Source organism: Lissotriton helveticus, chromosome 2_1 (genome assembly GCF_964261635.1).
Source record: "Lissotriton helveticus chromosome 2_1, aLisHel1.1, whole genome shotgun sequence".
Lineage (NCBI taxonomy): Eukaryota > Metazoa > Chordata > Amphibia > Caudata > Salamandridae > Lissotriton > Lissotriton helveticus.
The window spans coordinates 689,584,116-689,604,567 of NC_136059.1; the positions used below are offsets into that span (position 1 = coordinate 689,584,116).

The following is a 20,452-nucleotide window of genomic DNA, read 5'->3' on the forward strand; positions in this document are numbered from 1 at the left end:
CCAGGTCACCCCCCTGCTGCCGATCAGCTCCACCTGCTACCTGTCCGCTCCTGCCTGAGTGCGAGTTCGTGCCCGCTGTATTCTCTCTGCCGCTGCTCAACGCCTCCACGTTTGTACTGCTCCTGTGTTATTGTCTCCTTTTTGAATCTTTTGCGCCCCCTGTATCTTTTTGTTCCTGTGTTATTGTTTCATTTTGAATCTTTTGTGCCCCCTGTATTATTTGTTCCTTTTTGCCTCGCTGACCAGCTCGCCCCCCCTTCTCTCATTCTGTAACGCGCTCTTCCCGCCGCTGCCCTCTGAGGCCACGCCCCCTCCCCACCCCCCAACTGCTCCTCCCTCCCTCCCCGCCTTAAATGGCGGCCACTGCCCGACAGCTGGAGTGACCCCTGACCCTGCTTGCAGGCCAGGTCACCCCCCTGCTGCCGATCAGCTCCACCTGCTACCTGGCCGCTCCTGCCTGAGCGCCAGTTCGCCCCCGCTGTATTCTCTCTGCCGCTGCTCTCCGCCTCCACGTTCGTACTGCTCCTGTGTTATTGTCTCCTTTTTGAATCTTTTGTGCCCCCTGTATCTTTTTGTTCCTGTGTTATTGTCTCCTTTTGAATCTTTTGTGCCCCCTGTATTATTTGTTCCTTTTTGCCTCGCTGACTAGATGCCCCCCCACCCTCCCTTCTCTCACTCCGTACTCCGCTCTTTCCGCCGCTGCCCCCTGCGGCCACGCCTCCTCCCCAGCTGCATCTCCCTCCCTCCCCGCCTTAATTGGCGGTCGCTGCCCGACAGCGGGAGTGACCCCTGACCCTGCTTACAGGCCAGGTCACCACCCTGCTGCCGATCAGCTCCACCTGCTACCTGACCGCTCCTGCCTGAGCGCGAGTTCTCGCCCGCTGTATTCTCTCTGCCGCTGCTCACCGCCTCCACGTTCGTACTGCTCCTGTGATATTTCCTCCTTTTTTAATCTTTTGTGCCCCCTGTAACTTTTTGTTCCTGTGTTATTGTCTCCATTTGAATCTTTTGTGCCCCCTGTATTATTTGTTCCTTTTTGCCTCGCTGACCAGCTCATCCCCCCTTCTCTCATTCCGTACCCCGCTCTTCCCGCCGCTGCCCCCTGCGGCCACGCCCCCGCCCTGCCTCCCAGCTGCTCCTCCCTCCCTCCCCGCCTTAAATGGCGGCCGTTGCCCAACAGCGGGAGTGACCCCTGACCCTGCTTGCAGGCCAGGTCACCCCCCTGCTGCCTATCAGCTCCACCTGCTACCTGGCTGGTCCTGCCTGAGCTCGAGTTCGTGCCCGCTGTATTTTCTCTGCCGCTGCTCACCGCCTCCACGTTCGTACTGCTTTTGTGTTATTGTCTCCTTTTTTATTCTTTTGTGCCCCCTGTATCTTTTTGTTCCTGTGCTATTGTCTCCTTTTGAATCTTTTGTGCCCCCTGTATTATTTGTTCCTTTTTGCCTCGCTGACCAGCTCGCCCCCCCCACCCCTCCTTCTCTCATTCCGTACCCCGCTCTTCCTGCCGCTGCCCCCGGCGGCCACGCCTCCTCCCCGCCCCGCTCCTACCTCCCAGCTGATCCTCCCCGCCTTAAATGGCGGCCGCCAAAGGCAAGCCTGTCTGCGCCTCGACCGCTCCCAGCGCGAGAACCCCTGGACCCCGCACACGCCATGACGCCAGACTCCGATACGACGGCAACACCATCCACACTCTCAACACCGGCCGAGACCACCACTGCTTCCAGGCCACCCCGAAACTCACCCACGGCCCCTTCTCCTGCCAAACTTGCAACTTCGCCTGCGACAGAACCACCAACCTCCAAGGACCAGAGCCAACCACCTCCGCTGCATACTCCTCAACACCCGCTCAGCACTCAAACGCGCCGTCGAGCTCTGGGACCTGCTCGACTCCTCCGCCCCAGACGTCGCCTTCCTGACCGAGACCTGGTGGAACAACTCCTCAACACCTGACATCGCCATAGCCATCCCGGACGGCTACAAGATCTCCCGCAGAGACCGCACCAACGGAATCTGAGGAGGAATTACCATCATCCACAAGTACACCCTCCAGGTCCACACCCTCGCAGACGACTCCATCCACTCCGCCGAACACCTTCACTTCCAGATCCACACCGACCCCAACACCACCCTCAGAGGAAAACTCGTCTACAGACCACCCGGACCCTCTTCAGCGACTCCATCGCCGACCTCGCCAGCACCCACGCTCTCGCCTCCACAGACTACATCCTCCTCGGGGACCTGAACTTCCACCTCGAGAACAACAACGATGCCAACTCCGCCACCCTAATCGCCAACCTCGGCCTCCGACAGCTCGTCACCAAACCAACCCACGCCGCCGGCCACACGCTCGACCCCGTCTTTTCCACAAGCACCCACATCACCTTCAACCACAACACTGGACTGACCACCGCTGCATCCACTTCACCTTCAAGAAACCAACCACGCACCACCCCACACAACAGCTGCCTCGCCGCTGCTGGAGCAAAGTCACCGAATACCAGCTGACCTCCACCCTCGCCCAGAACCCACCCCCTTGACCCCACCAACACAGACAGTGGATCGACGACTGTGCCAACACCCTCGCCCCGCTCAAGAAACCCTGCATCAACCACTCCAGGAAGAAAGCCGCCTGGTTCACCGAAGAACTCCTAACCTCCAAACGCTCATGCCGGAAACTGGAGAAGAAATGGCTCCACGACCGCACACCAGACAGCCACACAGCCCACAAAGACGCCATCCACAGACACCACCACCTCATCAGAACAGCCAGGAGATCTTCCTTCAAAGCCCGCCTGGACAACAACACACATGACAGCAAAGAGCTTTTCAACATAGTAAAGGAACTCTCCAACCCCAGTGCCAACACCAACGACATCCCGGCCTCGCAAGATCTATGCGACTCACTGGCCACCTTCTTCCATCGCAAGATCGCCGACTTCCACAACAGCTTCAACACTTCAACCGCCCGACTGCAACAGACCCCTCCCTGAACACCACTTGAACAAACCAGCTGACCTCCTGGTCCCAGGTCAACTACGACGAGACACGCAAAGTTATGTTATGAACTCCATCCACACAGGATCTCCATCAGACCCCTGCCCACACCACGTTTTCAACAAAGCTGATGCTACCATCGTACCCCAACTACGGAAGGTCATCAACTTCTCCTTCGACACAGCAACATTCCCGGAAAGCTGGAAGCACGCCGAAATCAACGCCCTCCTCAAGAAGCCCAAGGCGGACCCCAAAGACCTCAAGAACTTCCGGCCCATCTTCCTGCTCCCCTTCCCGGCAAAGGTCATTCAGAAAATCGGCAACTTACAGCTGACCCGCCACCTTGAGGACAACAACATCCTAGACCCATCCCAGTCCGGACTCAGACGAAATCACAGCACCGAGACATCCCTCATCGCTGCCACAGACGACATCAGGTGCCAAGTAGACAACGGCGAAACCTCAGCCGTCATCCTCCTGGACCTGTCAGCCGCCTTCTACACGGTTTGCCACCGCACACTAAGAACACGCCTCCAAGAAGCCGGGATCCAGAAGAAGGCCCTGGACCGGACCACGTCCTTCCTCTCTGGCAGAAACCAGCGAGCCGACGACACCCAGCTCATCCTCTCCCTCACCAAGGACCCACACACCGCCAAAACCAACCTCAACGAGGGAATGAGGGCCGTCGCCGAATGGATGAGGAAAAGCCATCTGAAACTGAACTCGGACAAGACAGCAGTCCTCATCCTCGGCCCCATCCCCTCTGCATGGGACGACTCCTGGTGGCCGACCGCACTGGGAACAGCTCTAACACCCATGGACCACGTACACAACCTAGGATTCATCCTCGACTCCTCCCTCTCCATGTCAAAGCAGGTCAACGCCATCTCCTCCTCCTGCTACAGCACCCTCCGCATGCTTTGCAGGATGTACAAGTGGATCCGGACCGAAACCAGAAGAACTGTGACCCAAACCCTCGTCAGCAGCAGGCTGGACTACGGCAACGCACTCTATGCAGGAATCCCGGCCAAAAACCTACGACGACAACAACGCATCCAAAACGCCTCCGCCCGACTGATCCTTAACGTCCCCCGCCGCAGCCACATCACCCCCCCCACCTAAGAGACCTGCACTGACTCCTCATCAACAAGAGGATAACTTTCAAGCTCCTCACCCACGCACACAAAGCTCTCCACAACACCGGACCAGCCTACCTGAACAACAGACTTCTACACCCCCGCCTGCCAGCTCCGCTCCACCAGCCTCGCCCTTGCCACAGTCCCACGCATCCAACAAACAACCTCCGGTGGCAGATTCTTCTCCTTCCTCGCCGCCAAGACCTGGAACACCCTCCCCACCCATCTGCGGCAGACCCAAGACCTACTCGCCTGCAGAAGACTCCTCAAGACATGGTTCTTCGATCAGTAGCAGCATCCCCCCCCCCGCGCCTTGAGACCCTCACGGGTAAGTAGTGCGCTTTACAAATTCCTTGATTGATTGATCGCGGGCGATACGATGCTCCCCGAATACAGCCCCACCAAGGCTCAGACTCTGCTGGGAGACTTGGGTAAGGGGGGGCTCTCCCGAATCTATTGCACCCTATTTTGGGAGGTTTAATAACACTCCCACATCTCTGGACAAGTTGAGGCACCAATGGGCGGACTGGGTGGGCCCCCTTGATGATGTAGACTGGCGCGATGCCCTTATGGCCCCCAGAATAGTCACTGTCTCTGCCAAACTCAAGCTGATTCAGTTATATTACTTACACGCTGCGTACCTCACTCCCATGCGAATGCAGCGAGCAGGTTTGCGCCCAGACGCGTCGTGTACCAGATGTAAGCATGCCCCAGCCAACTTCCTCCATATGGTTTGGTCATGCTCCCGCTTGGAGCAGTTCTGGGGATCCATTGAAGTAGAGCTAACGGAGGTCTTGAGCTGGGAGGTTCCTCATGATCCACGTCACTCCTTGCTGGGGATCACTGATGGGCTGGATGGGTCCAGGAATGATGAGTGGTTTTACAACATAGCTATAATGGTGGCCAAGCGGGACATTGCGGCGGCCTGCATAAGCCCTGATCCTCCTACCCTGGAGAGGTGGCGAATAGGAGTGGACTGGTGTGTGACCCAAGAAAAAGCCATGTATAAAGCTAAGTGGCATGTTAAGAACTATCATAGAGTGTGGGGGAAATGGCTGGGGCTGTGGAGGGTCCGGATTAATTGGACTCGAGTTTGGAATAGGTTATTTTATGGGGATCGTGATTGGGGGGTATAGTGATGGTGTGAATGAACTTATATCTGTGATTTCCGTGCATTGGCTGACTTGTTTTTGTTTTAAAATCAATAAAAGTTTGCACATGTATTAGTACTCGAATATTATTACCTGAAATTATATGTAATATGACCAGTTTAAGTTGTGATGTTTTATGATGATTTGATTTTAATGACGAATTTTTATGTAAGAAATGTATTTTGTATGTCTTTTATGGATTGTCTAAATCCAAATAAAGATCTTTGACTTTGTATTGTTACCCTAAGAATTCCCTCATTTACCTTATCGACCTTTCGCAAGATTGGGTTGGGTAGATTTTTATGTGGTGGAAAATAGCATTGATTTATTCCTGGGTTTGTGTGGTTTTCGATAAATGAATTGGATATAAATGCTACTGGTACAAATTCATCCTCAGCTATCAGTGTGATCACTTGAACCAAAAGCTCATCCTCTTCCTTGTAAAGATCATCCTTAGCTAGTTGTGAGAGTGGAATAATCTTTGTGGATTTTACAACGCATGTCTGCACTCCCACCCCCCTCCCCCCCCCTTACCCAATTTGTCTTTCGAAGTAAACGCTTTTAAGAGGGGCCAGTTAAAAAAATAACCTATAAAAGCTGTGAACCATTTAATGGACTCATTTTTTTACATTTATTTTGCCAGATCTTATTATGTTAGCCTACACCCAAAGACTGTTAAAAAGAATTTCTTTGAAGTTAATGTGGGCAAATTATTACTATTTTCTCTCCTTTTTTCTAATCAAGAGTTGACAGGAGGGATTTGCAGGAATGAAGATAATTTCCTATAAATACAGGCTCTATTAATAGCTTTCACCTAGAGCTTAATGGGCCAAATGCACTAACCATGACACTGAAGGGTCTTGGTGATCATCCGAACTCGAATACTTACGAAGCCCAGTTCTTAATTTATTGATCTGTGCTTTCTGGAAGATTTTAGAGATACATCAGCATTTGCGTATAGTTCAAACGGTCTAAGTCCTGAGGATATACCTGGAACCATAGCATTCCTATGTACTTTTATGGTACTTGTTGGTGGGCATTCCTTTTTGTAAAAGGTATGAACTTTCACCTTTTAACCAACATGGTTAATCTTTAGACAATCATGAAAGGGACCAAGTTGTCACAGGATTCAGGTTTCCCTACTACATCGCTTGGGCTACATATTAAGATATTATCAATCGGAGGTGCAAGAAAGGGCAAACACAGATTGAGATGTCTTAGCTCTGTGGCTATTGTTACAAGATGGCCTGATAGATATTTGAATGTGCCATTTCATACTAATGCCTCAGAAATCCCATGTAGACTTTTCTGCATTAATACCATATTGCCAACATTGATGAAGAGGAAGTTGGCAAAGTTTTTAAATAAGATACAAATTTTGTTTATCTGTGGCATGATTACCCCCCCTCTCGTCCACGCCTGCCCCCTACCCCCCTTCACATGAAAGAAGGGTTGTTTGCTGCCTGACTGAAATCGATTTTATAAAGGAGTTATGGCCTAGACAGAAAGAATTCTCCTCTTCTGTCGAAATGCACCCAAACTTGGAGGTAACAAGAGAATGAAAGGCGAGGTTTTGGAAAGTCAGCAACTCATTCTAAAGTAGGCTGAACAAAAATAGAGTCAGTCTGAACTGGTAAACCTGCGATACTGTTCTTATTTCTTGCGTCCTTTACAGATGGGGTTAACATTATTGCTTCATTTGTTTTGGTTTTATAATGTTGCCCCCCAAAGTCTTTTTTTGATTTAATAGATGGAGAGGATTCCAAGGTCATTACAGGGTTCTTACCACTCCCACTGTGTCCACTATTTCCCTTGACTGAAATGCAATCAACATAGGTTGAAGTTCATCACAAAGACCACCCTCCTGTCAGAATGTGAACTGTGGGTTGATTTTACCATAACTCTTATTACCTCCTTCCTCTTTGGCTGCTGTGCTACCGATTTTGAGTGTGTGAATTTGCCACCATTCATTATGGGAGACAATTAAATCCAGTCGGTCCAGTCAATTAGAAATAGAAAATAAACATCTCAGTCCTAAATGGCAATATAGTTACCGATAGATACTGCAGAAACTGTATACACAACGCAAGTCACAAGTTGTCTTCCTATACTCGCAAATACACACACTTTCATTCGATCCCTTGGGGTATACACTTGGGGGAGAGGTGCTTCACACAAGAAGTAATGACCAAGGAAAGAGAAGATTAGGATTAGTGTACAGAAAAGTAAGAAAGACTTACCTCCTCCTACACCAGCTGCTCAAACTTCAAATTTCCACTGCCACCAAAGAGAAATACTATTGTTAGATCCACATTTATTTACGTTTGGCTAGTTGTTCAAAATTCACACGCAATTGCGTTTAGTAGATTGGCTGGTTGCAGACAAGATTTCAATTTAGTCCGAGGCAAGCAATGGTCGATCTAGTTCATCACCCAGATGCATGTCTGACCCACCCTGGATCTTTGGGAAGCGGGACAGTTGTGTGGGGATAGGACCCTAGGAGAAAGCTGTCTGAGAGCTACACAGGTTGTAGAGAGTGAGGGTCCCTGCGTAGGCGAGAGGCAAACCAAACACATTCTGAAACAACCTGTGAGGAACTGACCTGAAATGGCGCAGCCACCAACAATGTCACTTCGGGGACAAAAGGTCAGTCTAACTAACTGCTTACGTAGCTTCCAGATGTCTTCCCCTCCTCACAGGATCTGCAGAATCAGCGAGTTTGCAACATGGCGGCAAGAAAGCAACACGCAAATAAAGGCGTGCTCGGTGAAGGAAGGAGGAGTTGTTTGAAAAGGTTTCATTTAAAGAAATCAGTTTAATCAATGTGACCAGGATCTGACCTTTCTCCACTGGCCTTCAAACTTTTTACTGCCGCGCCCTTCCACCTGTAAAATAATTTCACTGTGGTCTCCGAAATAAGAAACAGATTCTCACACTTATTCGATAAAATGTTCAGATCTGCAAATATGGTGAAACATTTTATGGGGCTTCAGCACACACTTTCGAACATATATAGAAAAAGATGATTTGCAGTGTGATTTCGTATGTATACGTCATACTCATACTATTATTTAGAACAGTTTAAATAATACTCTTTAGTATTAATTTCCCCAAAAACATGCAGATTAAATTGGTTAACTAAAAATATATAAAACCATAAAACAATTTATATCATACAAGTTAAAACAAACCAAATTAAACAAAACCTATCAGGAGTACACATAGCAATATTGCACAATATCCTAACATAACATCTTCCACAAAGTTCGAGGGTTACTCAGCTACTCAATGACTTTTTAATTCTGAGTCTCAAGATTACATCAGATAGCTCTCTTCTGGATCAACATAATGTACAGTTACAATATTATTCCTAGTTATAATGCCCTACTTCCTTAGAAAAGGTCAAAGAATCCTTTTCTGCTTGCTCACAAATAAGGAGCAATTTAAGAGAATATATATTAAGGAATATTTTATACAATGGTCGACCGTGGAAAGATTTTGCCCAAATCCCTCCTGCTATTTTAGGATTATACCAGTATCAAATGCCCAAGACTCAAGAAATGTTAACAACGTTTGGGCATAGATCTTTGAGGTGGAGTCCAAAAGGGAGATTAGTCTATAGAGTACCGCATACCCTGAGAATCCTTCATATGGATTCATGTGGATATGCCACATCTATTACATCCAAAATCACAATCGAGGTTTCTAGTTTATTTTCTGGAGCATCAAGACTCTTTTATTCCCAACTAAATATACCATTCAATACCACCTTGTCACGATTAGGTATCATATTCTTATCTACAGTGATGTTATATAGCTTGTGGAGGTGTTCTTTAATCATTGATTTATTCTATCATTGTAGATCAAATGTAACTCCAGCACAGACTCCGTTGTATTTTTACAAAATACTTATCTGCATAGCTAAATGTTCACTTTCTCCCAGATTCATTAAATTGAAATCATCAATTACTCCAAACTGCTCTTAGGGGATAAATGTATACTCTATATGGATTTGTCGATTAGCATACCTAAATGGTGCTATCGCAGGAGTATGACTTAGGAATCACCCATTAAGACTGATTAAATTGTGCTGACTCAAGACTGACAATGCCTTGTTCGTTCTACCAGTACGATCTCCAAGCTGGGACACTGTTCTGGGAATCTGAAAGCATTCTATTGGGTCTTCCAAAAAAGTATCAAATATAGAGAGCATAATTTTAAAATTGAAATCCACAGCCAAAACAAACAATGCAGAAAGAAAAGGGCAATGCTAATTAGTCAAATTGTAACCCATTTTTTCAATTCATCATAAACCTAGTGCAGTTAGGTGGCCTCTAAACATTCAATCAAATAAGCAGGTTGTTTAAGCATTGCTTGTTAAATAATAAAATAGACCAGGCTAGCAAACAGTTACAAAAGTTCTTCAACTGTGTGACTCCCCCCCCCCCCCCCAGAGAACAAACACTAAAATCATCTCCCCTCCTGAAGTGGATTTGATGGAGAAGCAATATCTGCATAGATGATGAACCCATCTACAGTCAGGCTTTCCCACAGCCCCGTTTCCTCTAGAATAAAGATAGGGTATTCCTCTAAAATGTGTTTATAAGAAGATTAACTAGATATGATTATATACTCATAAATGTTCCAAACTAAGATCGTTGTGAATTCTGGATGTCCATTCACCTAAGTACAGTTTCCCTTCCAGCTTCCTCCTCTTCAAAAACGGACCTGCCCTCAATTTGACTTGTGGGGAAAAGTTGAATCAAAGTTACCACTATTTAACAAATCATTTTGAAATTATAATGTTATTTTCCGATCTGAACGATTCCTATTATCCCCTTCCATTAATTATTTTTGGATAAGTGAGGAATTTCAATGTGTGCAGCAGTCTATCTCCTAAGTAGTCAACGTAAGGAAGGGGCAATTAGGCTAGAATTCATATTCCTAGATTCATTGGGGTCAGGACGTTCACAAAGCTCTGTACCCTGCAAGATTAAATCCGCTCTTCTTGCCTTAACAGTGACTGTCACTAACTTAGATTGAAATTCTACTTTGGTTGCTTCACACCCTTTAACCAAATGAATCCCACCAAGTACAAATCTAAAGAATGTAATTCTTTCAATGCTGCAATATATTTGAAAGCTGCCAAGAGTTTAGAGCAGTTAAACGGGGAGGATCTTTGATTTTCTCTTTCCCAACTTCTGAGGTTTAAAATTAAGTACTCTGGGGATCTTACCTTCCGAGAGGCGTCTTTGAACAGTGTTATTACTTGGTACATCATCTTTAACCTCAATGACTTTGTTTTTAGAAACTGGATTTTTCTTTTTGCTTAGGCAGTATTACAGATTTAAACGAACTTAAGTTGCAGGCAGAAACTACCTCATTCTTACTTGACAAATCTCACACTTTACCACTCCTAGTACAGGTTTGCAAGACGTCGAGGGGGAAGAAATAGGAAGTGTTTAGAAGATTTGGAAGGCTTTTTTTCTACACATTTATGGTGCATATGCTTCCTATCTTTCTCCCTCTACAAGCTATACTGTATCTAAACAGGACCCTATTCTTGCCATACATTTCACTGAGCTGATAAACCAACCCAGGAAAAAAAAATACATAGTACTGCCAGTATCAATTGGAATTGACGGTATAGTATCACCTGGGTGCCCGATTTGGGGAGTATTTATGGCTTCTCTCGATTTGAATTCAAGTCCAATCTTAAAACTTTCTAATATCTGCCTAGCTTGTTGGATATTAACTAGAACTAGTTAGTAATTTTAACATCCCCTGGAATGTAGTTTGCAGTAAGGGCAGTACATTTTAAGTGTAGCAAATTTGAAAAGGCAATCCTGGTGGGGAGGGTGGTTATAAGGTGTGAAAAGTCAAAATGTCTACTTCAGTCGTCAGGGCTTGGGTAGAACTGGCTTCAAACAGCGGGGAGGAAGATAGACGAGAAATTCTCTCCCACCCCCCCATTACCCACATTTAACACTTTCATCACATTACCCAATAACTTGTCCACATACTCAGAATACTCAAAAATGTTGTCACTTATTTTGTTGGAATCTATCTCAACTAACTCAGCAGCAGGTTCAGTCAACTCAACAAGTAACGCAATATGAAATCGATCACAGGTCATGGACGGATTACGGTCAGCACAATGAGGAAGTTTCAACAAAGGTGCAAACAAATCCACAGGTAAATGCACTGCATCTGAACAAAGTACTTTATCTGGAATGGCTGTAAAACCAGGAGGCTGCTGCTTTTTTATTTCATCAGGATCAGATTCAGAATTAACATTTGAGCATATCTGCACTTTATGGTGCTCATAAACTTTAAAGTGTTTTGCGACAAAGTTCTGCAGAGGGGTCAACAGTGGAGGGCAGGTTCAGTTTTTCCGAAGATTGGAAGGCTGAAAGGAGGGGATGCATCAGCTATCAGCACTGCCCCCGGGCTACGATTTAGGTCCCAAACCAGCCCTGTCTTCTTCAGTGCTATAGGACCACACACTGATCGCAGAGGTCTTAAATTTTCGGCAGGCATCTCTTTCACTCTTTGACAGTCAGTCTCACAAAATCTCGAGCCTGAGACCAAAATACCAACAGGACAGTCTCTGTACAGAACCCGCCAGGAGACACTCTAGAGGGGACAGACAGGTCCTGCCACAAGTAGATTTTCCACACCCACTTTCTTCAAAGCTGCAGAAAATTTACCATTACTTCTGTACACTTAGAAGAACTAATTAGCTGTTACCAACTAGCGACCAACAACTTGCTTTAACAACTAGCTGTTATTTGTCGGCTTTTCACAGTTGTAGACAATTGTCTTCTATTAGCTGATATCTGGTGGCTAAAACTCCCAATAATCCAACAAGCACAGTAGCTATGGCAGTGACAGCACTCCCTCCTCTTTCAACTTCATCTTCCTCAGCAACTGTTTGGCAATTGGTCTTCATACTACTCCCACTAATGCCTTGGGCAAGAAGTGGTAAGACGAGGTGCAGCACACTGCAATCTTAAACGCCGGGCTATCCTCCCAAACAACCAACAAGGGATACATGTAGCCTCCTGTGGCTGCATCCTCAGTATACTCAATATTTTCTGGACCCCTCAGATCCAGTAGCAATGAGGGCCCCTTGTGACAACATGCCCTCACGTTTCCAGGCAATTTGGAGTGGGGGATAAAAACTGGCAAATGTAAAAAATAATGGAACCAGAGGGCTACTGCAGGCTGCACTGGTGCCACGGGGATAGCAGTAGACCCTGAAAGCCTCCTCCACTCTAGGTCTACCTCCCTCCTACCCCTCGCTTTCCTGGGCCGCAAGCAGGCCGCAGGGAGGGTTGGTTTTGCTGTGGCATACAGTGTTAGGAAGAGGGAGAAGACTGGGTCTCAGCAAGGGACCAGGCACAGTCACTCTAGATTCCTTGGGGCTTCTCCCAATATGCGCGTGTGCATTTCATGTTACGTCTCCTCCTGCATCCAATTTGCGGTAGTGCTTTTAAACCTTGCATGCTAGGTGTCTGAAGGGTAAACCAGAGCAAACCAAACATTTTAAGTGAGAATTTAGCAGATGCTGCCTTCTGTTGTTATGTCTTAATTCTTTCTTAGAATGACTCCTATGTATACTAATCAAATACAAAATAATATGGTAATCAAAGGGTAAAGAATGTGCAAGGGGTCTTAGAGGACATCAAAGAAATTTTGACTGCTGCAGCGGTCAGGAGGTCGCAATATGCTTGGCTGGACCGCTGCGGTCCCGCCAAGCATATTACGAGTTTCCTCTCCGCCGGCGGTGTCATGGAGGTTCTATCTCATGAACACTGTGGCGGAGAGGAAACAAAGGGAGCCCTGCAGGGTCCCCTGTGCCTCCTCCGCATGTGAATGGACACCGGGGGGCACAACATGCGCTCTCCTGAGTGCATGCACACCAGTTCCTGCATGGCATGGACTTTTTAGTCCATGCCGTGCAGGTACTGTTTTTGACGTCCCCATTTCAGGACATCAGCGTGGGAACGTACAAAACAAAGCGCGCCAGACAGGAGGAAGCTTTTAATCTGGTGGGCGGTCTGACCAGGGCTTTCGCGGTACAGCCACACCTCCAAAGTCATAATCAGGCCCTAAATGTTAATCTTGCCAAAGCCTATACCCCCCCTCCCCACCCCGACATCAACTCACGTACCCCTCCAACATCCCCACCCCTCTAATGGGCAGTGAAACTCAGATTTTCCTCCCATTGCTCGTTCGTAGGAGCACTTACGGATGGACATCTCCAATACCAAATATATCAATAATATCTTGCTCATCTCCCTTGGCATGTCTTTCCAAGTTACTTTTGCGCAATTCTTTATTTAACATAATGCCTCATACATGAATGTAGTAACTGTTATAAAATCTAAAAACATACTTTACACAAACAAAAACGCGACTCGCGGATACTATCAGATAAAATAAGCGGTTTAGGAAACTGTGCGGGATTTATTTAATGTATTCAACGTATCTATGTTCCTCTCAAAGCAATTTTATTGTTTATATTCCAGAAACCTATTTTCTCCACATCCTTGTAAATGAGGCTTACCAAGAAGCCTTATACAGAACAAGCTTAACAGCAGTGTTTTGAACACTAATAATCTGCCTGAGAGCCAGTGTATGTCAAATAGTCCATTTATTTCACTGCTCTGATGATAACACTTTGGTCCTCGCTACTTCAAAGCATCTCTTTAAGAGTATGCACTTATGGATCTTCAAGATCCAGAGGGGTGGGTGCTGCCTCTCACATCGCTCTGATGTTCAAATGCAATATCCTAATGCTGGCTGCTGCGATTCAAGTATATGCTATCAAGGTCTGGCAGCGCCTTCTGAAATAGGTCACTCAGCCACGGCAGCAGTTTTCAGACATATTCCAGTCCGAGAACCTTAAAGGGAAATCTGGTCGGATTCCTCGACTGGCTGCGTTTGTCAGTCCTTGCATTCTAGAGGTAACACAAGGTTTGGCGGGCCTTGACACGGATTTATTTTTTATATATATTGTGAGATACATTATTGATTAAATCTGTAGTTTTGGGGCCCTATGGTAGAGTTAAGAACTTGTGGCAATGTGTTTTACACACACACACACGTATATATATATATATATATATATATATATATATATATATATATACACACACATATGTGTGTGTGTGTGTATAAAATCAGCAAATCTAATTAATGCAGCGTTTATAGACATTCCCACCTTCATTTAGTCCATCACATTTCTTTCCATATTCTTTCCACTCTCCCCTTTGATGTCTTAACTACAGTTTTATATGGAGCTCCTCCATATTCTGAGCTTGTTGAATCTATAAATAGTCGGCATGGTCTGCAAACCCCTTTGTAATAACCTGCAGGTTCATGCACGTGCCACCAAGACCGCTTCATTCATTGTTCACCCTGCACCCTCATCAGGTCGTTCTCTTTTTTAATGTTTCCTCAACCATGTAACACTGCATTTCCTCTCCTTCTAATCCACAACTCATTTTGGTCAAAAAGTGACTGCCTGCAGCTTAACCTGTTAACATGCAGTGTATGGTAGAATGCAGCGGGCCAGGCAGATTTTTAAAAAAGTATAAAGTAGAGAAAACTTAAGCAATGCAAGGGTGTCTGTTGTAAAAAAGCAGCGGGGAACACGATTTCAGTAGGTGTTTGCATTGATAAACCGGCATGCTACATATTCCTGCATGTCCACACCAGGTATACCAGAGCATTGCAAGACATCTATGTGGTCCCTGTGAAATATTTGTATAGTAAGAACACTTGAAGGGCCTGACTACTAGTCATTGCCTTCGGATTAAGGAACCCCTTTTCTGCACACAAGCGTCCATGAAAGGACCAGATTGAGAACTGAAAACATCCCTGGCAAAAGCAATCCAGTCTCCATTTGCAGCCAGAACAAGGCAGACACCCTTCAGGGATTTTGGAGGCCGAACTTCTACAGGAAATATTTTGAAATGTGAAGCCACATCATAGCTCTCCTCCCCTGAGGACTTCTTTTCCCCACATCTTGTCCTCTCTTAGCATCTTTCCCTTGCCTCCTTTGTTTAACCTTTTTTCTCCACTGCCCCCTACCCTTTCTTGTTCTGTCTTCCTCTCACGTTTTCTTTGACTGCGTTATTTATCTTCCTCTTAGCTCTTCCCCATATGTTTTCACCTGTGCTACTTGCCGGAAAAAGTGTTTCGATGCCTCGTCAGGGGTAGTAAGCGTTATATTAAAGCAATTACAATACAATACAATACAATGTAGGCATATTTAGTTGGTAGTTCTAGCTGTTAGATATTCTTTATTGTTTAGTGGCTCTTACTTATTCAAGGGTATGCTACTGCTTAAAAGAAATTAAATAATATGAGCAGATTAATAAAGTACCTATTCATAAAAAGATACATGTAAAATAGTACATTTTAAAACGTTCTGTAGATGTGAAAGGATTTGAAATTTGAAACTAAAAATTAAGCTGGCATTACAAGCTTGATTCGTGGGAGCTGCTGAAGTGCAGCAAAATGTACAGACATTTGATGACCTCACTTACAGCACTAGTATGCCCGACAAAAAGAGAATATACATTAGGAGAAAAAAATCAAAGCAATATCCAATCGCCTATCATATCCCTTTTTCTATGAGGAATAATTCCCAAATTTGAAGCACTCTTCTCTTCTCCTTAAGATTTCAGTGTTTGTATACTTCTGTGGGTGTATTACACAAATTGTTTAATAATTAATGTATTTGTTAAATGTTTCTGTAGGTTTTTGTATTATTTTGACGTTTGAATTGTAGAAATTGCTTAGGTGGGGGTCCCCGGTGTCCATTTGTCATTCATTGTGGGTTCTCAGAAGCCAAAATGTTAATAGCTGCTCGTTTACACTGTTCATTTGAAATCTTGATTCTGGATGTTCTCTATATTGAATAACTGTTTTCGTTTTTAGATTTTTCAGTTGAAGAAAGTGAATCGTTGATTTGTTCCATACCTTCCCCCTGGCTTCAGATGTTTTTAGCAGACTCTGTCTTTAGAACACTTTGTTTAAAGAACAATCTTAATTTGTCTTCTGAACCGCTGTCTCTTCACAAGATGGTAAGATACATACATTTCATATTACTTAACTGGTCCTATACTTAGTGCTGACCGCCTTTATTCATAAATTTGCCGCTGTTGGATTTGTTTTTTAACTGCATTATCATGTGATAATATCAGTGAATGGAAGACGCAATTTGTTAATTTCCCCCCAGTGTTTACCTCTTCTTGATTAGTGGCAAGAGGCTAGAACCAGTTTGTGGACTATTAAGGAGGAACTTTTCTGTGGGCATTGCATCCTTTAGCAGTTGGCAACTCATGGAGAGATGGTAACGGACATGATGTCAAACCAAGCTATGAGCTGTAATACTAAGCAAGCATTTACAAATACAATATGTTTTTCCTTGTCCAACTATCACCCTAAAACCAGGCATTTGTCTTGGGTTTTGTGAAGGATATCTAAACATGTAAATTAACATTAAATGTTTCACGTTGCACTTGCACGTTTGTTTTGAGAAACAAATGAAGGGCTATAGAGGTTTTTACGGCCCCCAATCCTTAAATAAACATACTAAAAAGAGTGCTGTTTCGGAAAAGTGTTGTTACTTATTTAGTATTCCAATTAGTTAGGTCAGACAGAGGGAGAATCACTTATCGAATACACAAGCCCTCACACACCGAAGCAACATGTTTCATCATCAGGCCCTTCTCCTCGTAGTGTGGGTGCTGCAATGCCCAGAGGGCCCCAACGAGGGGTCTCTTTTCCAGGGATCTTTACCATACCCCAAATTACTGATCATTAAAGTTCTTTTTTCCCCCTTAAACAGGATTTCTTACCTACATGAATAGTACTGCTAATTTGGTCAATTAGGGCTCTGTTAGTCGCTCCTGATGAATTGCCATCAACTCTTTTGTGAGCAGACTTAGCCAAGACACCTCTTTTTGAACCTTGGATTCATTGATATTCTTTTAGGTTCTACGCATGTTTTTAATTCTGGCATGAGTTCTCAGCATGAATAAAAAATATTTTATTGATAACCCAAAGCCAATTTTAATCTCACCTATCCCCAATCTACCATTTTACTCTCTTGCTATCTTACATTTTATCCCACTTCCAAACTAGGTTCAGGTTACACAACTGCCTTTGCCTAGCAATTTTAGGTAAGGAAAATACCCCTGGAAAGGAACCTCCTCGTTTGGGCTTGCTGGGCATTGCAGCGCCCGCCTAGCGAGTAGCACAGCCCAATGAGGATGCAGCCACTTTGATGGGTGAGGATTTGTGTATCTGGTAAGGAATGCTTCCTCTGTCAGCCCTAAAATATTGGAATATTACATAAGTACCAACCCTTCTCCTTTGTCATAGTTTTTCTTTCCCTTTGAGCCTGCTTTAATTTTAAGATATTCAAAATGATCTATGTTTGGTCTTTTGCACTATCATACAGTGGCTGCTCACAAACCGTTGGGGACTACCACCATTTTGCCATGCTGAGCATTTCTCCAGAGATTAGCCCCATGATGCCAGGGCCTCCATGCTGCAAGGGATTAACACCATTGTGCCAGGACCAGCGTATTTCCAACAATTACATCCATTGTGGCCAAGCCAGAATTTCACTAGGAATTGCCACCACTTACCAATGCCGGTGTTTGACTAGGAACTACCCAGTATCACAAAAGAGGGACAAGGGAGTGAGCCTTCTCTTACTCCCCTTACAAATACATCACAACTCAGAAAAGAGGCCTAAAAACATACCAGAGAAGACTATGCTCAAAGTAGTTTTGTTTGTGTCTCTGTCCTAAGCAAATGGTAGAAGGATTTATAAAAGAGGAAATAGAGAGGAAAATCAACAGATTTTTAAATACTGCCCTCGCCCACTATGCAGTGGCATGCTTCATCCTATAGCCACTTATGACGCCCAGGTGCAGACCAACACTGGACGGAGTGCTGATTTTTTTTTAGGAATAAAGAAAAAAGAGAGGTGAGGTAAAGTAAGGAAAAGTATTCTTATGAGGGATCACTAGTGCAGAAGAAAGTAAACTAAAACTACCTAAGGAAGTACCGCCTAAACTCCTTTATTGTAGGTCTCCCTTGGCAGGATTAAACAAGCATTGGCATTGCCAATAGGTCTCGCTTGTGGGACCTTATAAGTATTTAGTTTTGCAGCACAATATCCGATTATGCAACAAGGATATTGTGCTGCAAAACTAAATACTTATAAGGTCCCACAAGCGAGACCTATTGGCAATGCCAATGCTTGTTTTGTTTTCTGGAACTACCGACAAACGCAGCTATATAGAGGATTGTTGGATATTTCACTACATTTTATTAAGAAGAACATTACTAATGTTCACATATTCAATTACCCGAAGGGATACGACTAATACCGAAGACAAAACCAACAGAAAATACGAAGAAATATTCAAATGTCTGAAATATAACACGAAAAGGATCAACTGCCAACTAAAGAGAAGCGTTTATGGAGTTAGCGTGGATTACATCTACCCGGTCGCATTTGATGCATTTAAAAGATGAAGCCTCTGTGCATTCTGTTGTAATTTGTCCAACAACGCCAGGGGAATTAATTAACCGAGTTCCGCGGATTTTGAGCATGTAGCAAAAACGTGCAATAAAATGTATTAATAAAGACAACGTGGGCGGACACTGAATTTTGCGAGCACTAGAAGAATGACAATCCTCCCGCCGAGTCTACCCCGAGAAGAGGGTTAGGTAACTGATGCTGGTCACGACCCAAAATTGCCTAGTGCGATTTTATTGTTGCAGTTCGAGTCTACAAACGGTTTGCGCGCCAATTAAACCTGCAGGTACCTTTCCACAGTTCCCACGCGTATAATTAAACCTGGTAATAGCCTCGTCTGCTATTTAAAGTCTTTAGCAAGGCAGCGCCAGCCATTGTCAACATTAAAATAATTTAGGTCGGTTGACGGGCGTATATACCGTTGTGCTCCGTGGAACTGAAGTCTTAAATGTATCCCACGGGTTTGGAACCCCGGAGGTGCACGGCCAGTGTACACCCCTCTGCACAGCCGGCGGGACTCGGGTACATTGGATCAGTGTTTCAGCCTGAGATTGTTTCAGTTCTTATTATAGAGCCCACATTTTGATTAGACTCAGTGCGCGAGTTCATTCCTGGTCCTGAAGTGTACGAATACCTCAAGGGTTGTGCGTGTTCGATAGGACATTGCCCTCAATGCCGAAAATTCGTTTTGGGTATGATCCGTGCCACTGGAATTATGCGGCTTGGGGAAGCATCTGATTATGCGTCAGGGTGAACTAAATTAAGCGGCAAGAAAAGACAAATTATGCTCATTCTGTGACATTCTCAACCAGTATAACTTTATTTTACATGGTAGCAGTCTCTGCGTAAATGTTTCACCGCATTAACACCAATTTAACACCCAAATAAAACAAATGAGCAACTGAAAGCTGACCAGAGCCGAGAGCCTCCCCTTGCATTGCAACACGAGTCCTTGCAATTTAGCAACTTGTGATTAATTTGAGTCAGAAACATTTTGGGGGTGAATTCTGGAGGTTATGCTGAAAATAAAGGATTATGTGGCATATGGGCAACCCCACAATTATACCTAAAACGACGCGGCCGCAGAAGCGCACAATTCCTGTGACCCCGGATGATACAGGAAACTTTAAAGAGTTCTGTAAACTGGTGGTCTTGCGATGGCGTGGGGGGTCCTTGCAAACACGCACCATGCCATGTTTTGTTGTCACCACCACTACGAAGTGTATTAATGGTGTTTTTCTACCCACGCCAACCTGGTTATGTTGTATGGTCGTTTCGCTGTGTCCGAGCCAGGTATTATGTACTTAAAGGGGTGGCTGATTACAGACAGAGTGAGGGATTGATGGTGCCCTGCACTTCATGTGCGCCGTAACCCTACCCCCATGTCCTCATTACAGTGCATTCAAAAAGCACAAGTCTTAAATGAGAAGCGCACATACTAGTCGGAATGCTGCTGGTAGGCAATGCTAAGTTAAAAGTTGATATTACTGTGCGAGGCGACCTGTGAGCCAGCAGGTGTTACTAGCACAGAACACGATTGTTTTTTGCGAGTTGTAAAAGGTCCACAAAATCAACACAATCACAAAAATAGACTTCAA

The 20,452-nt window shown here is 45.0% G+C and overlaps 1 protein-coding gene across 8 annotated transcripts in view; it reads left to right on the forward strand.

Annotated features, from left to right (window-relative positions):
* The window catches only part of SLF1 (SMC5/6 complex localization factor 1), a 786,836-nt gene that overhangs the window by 508,936 nt on the left and 257,448 nt on the right, over window positions 1–20,452 (forward strand). For all 8 annotated transcript variants that reach the window (XR_013607070.1, XM_078675388.1, XM_078675391.1 and 5 more), the window contains one exon: window positions 16,235–16,380. Coding sequence is in view for 7 of the 8 variants with exons in the window: in XM_078675388.1 (XP_078531514.1) it covers window positions 16,235–16,380 (146 nt within the window). In the remaining variant the exon portion in view is untranslated. The remainder of the gene's footprint in view (window positions 1–16,234; window positions 16,381–20,452) is intronic.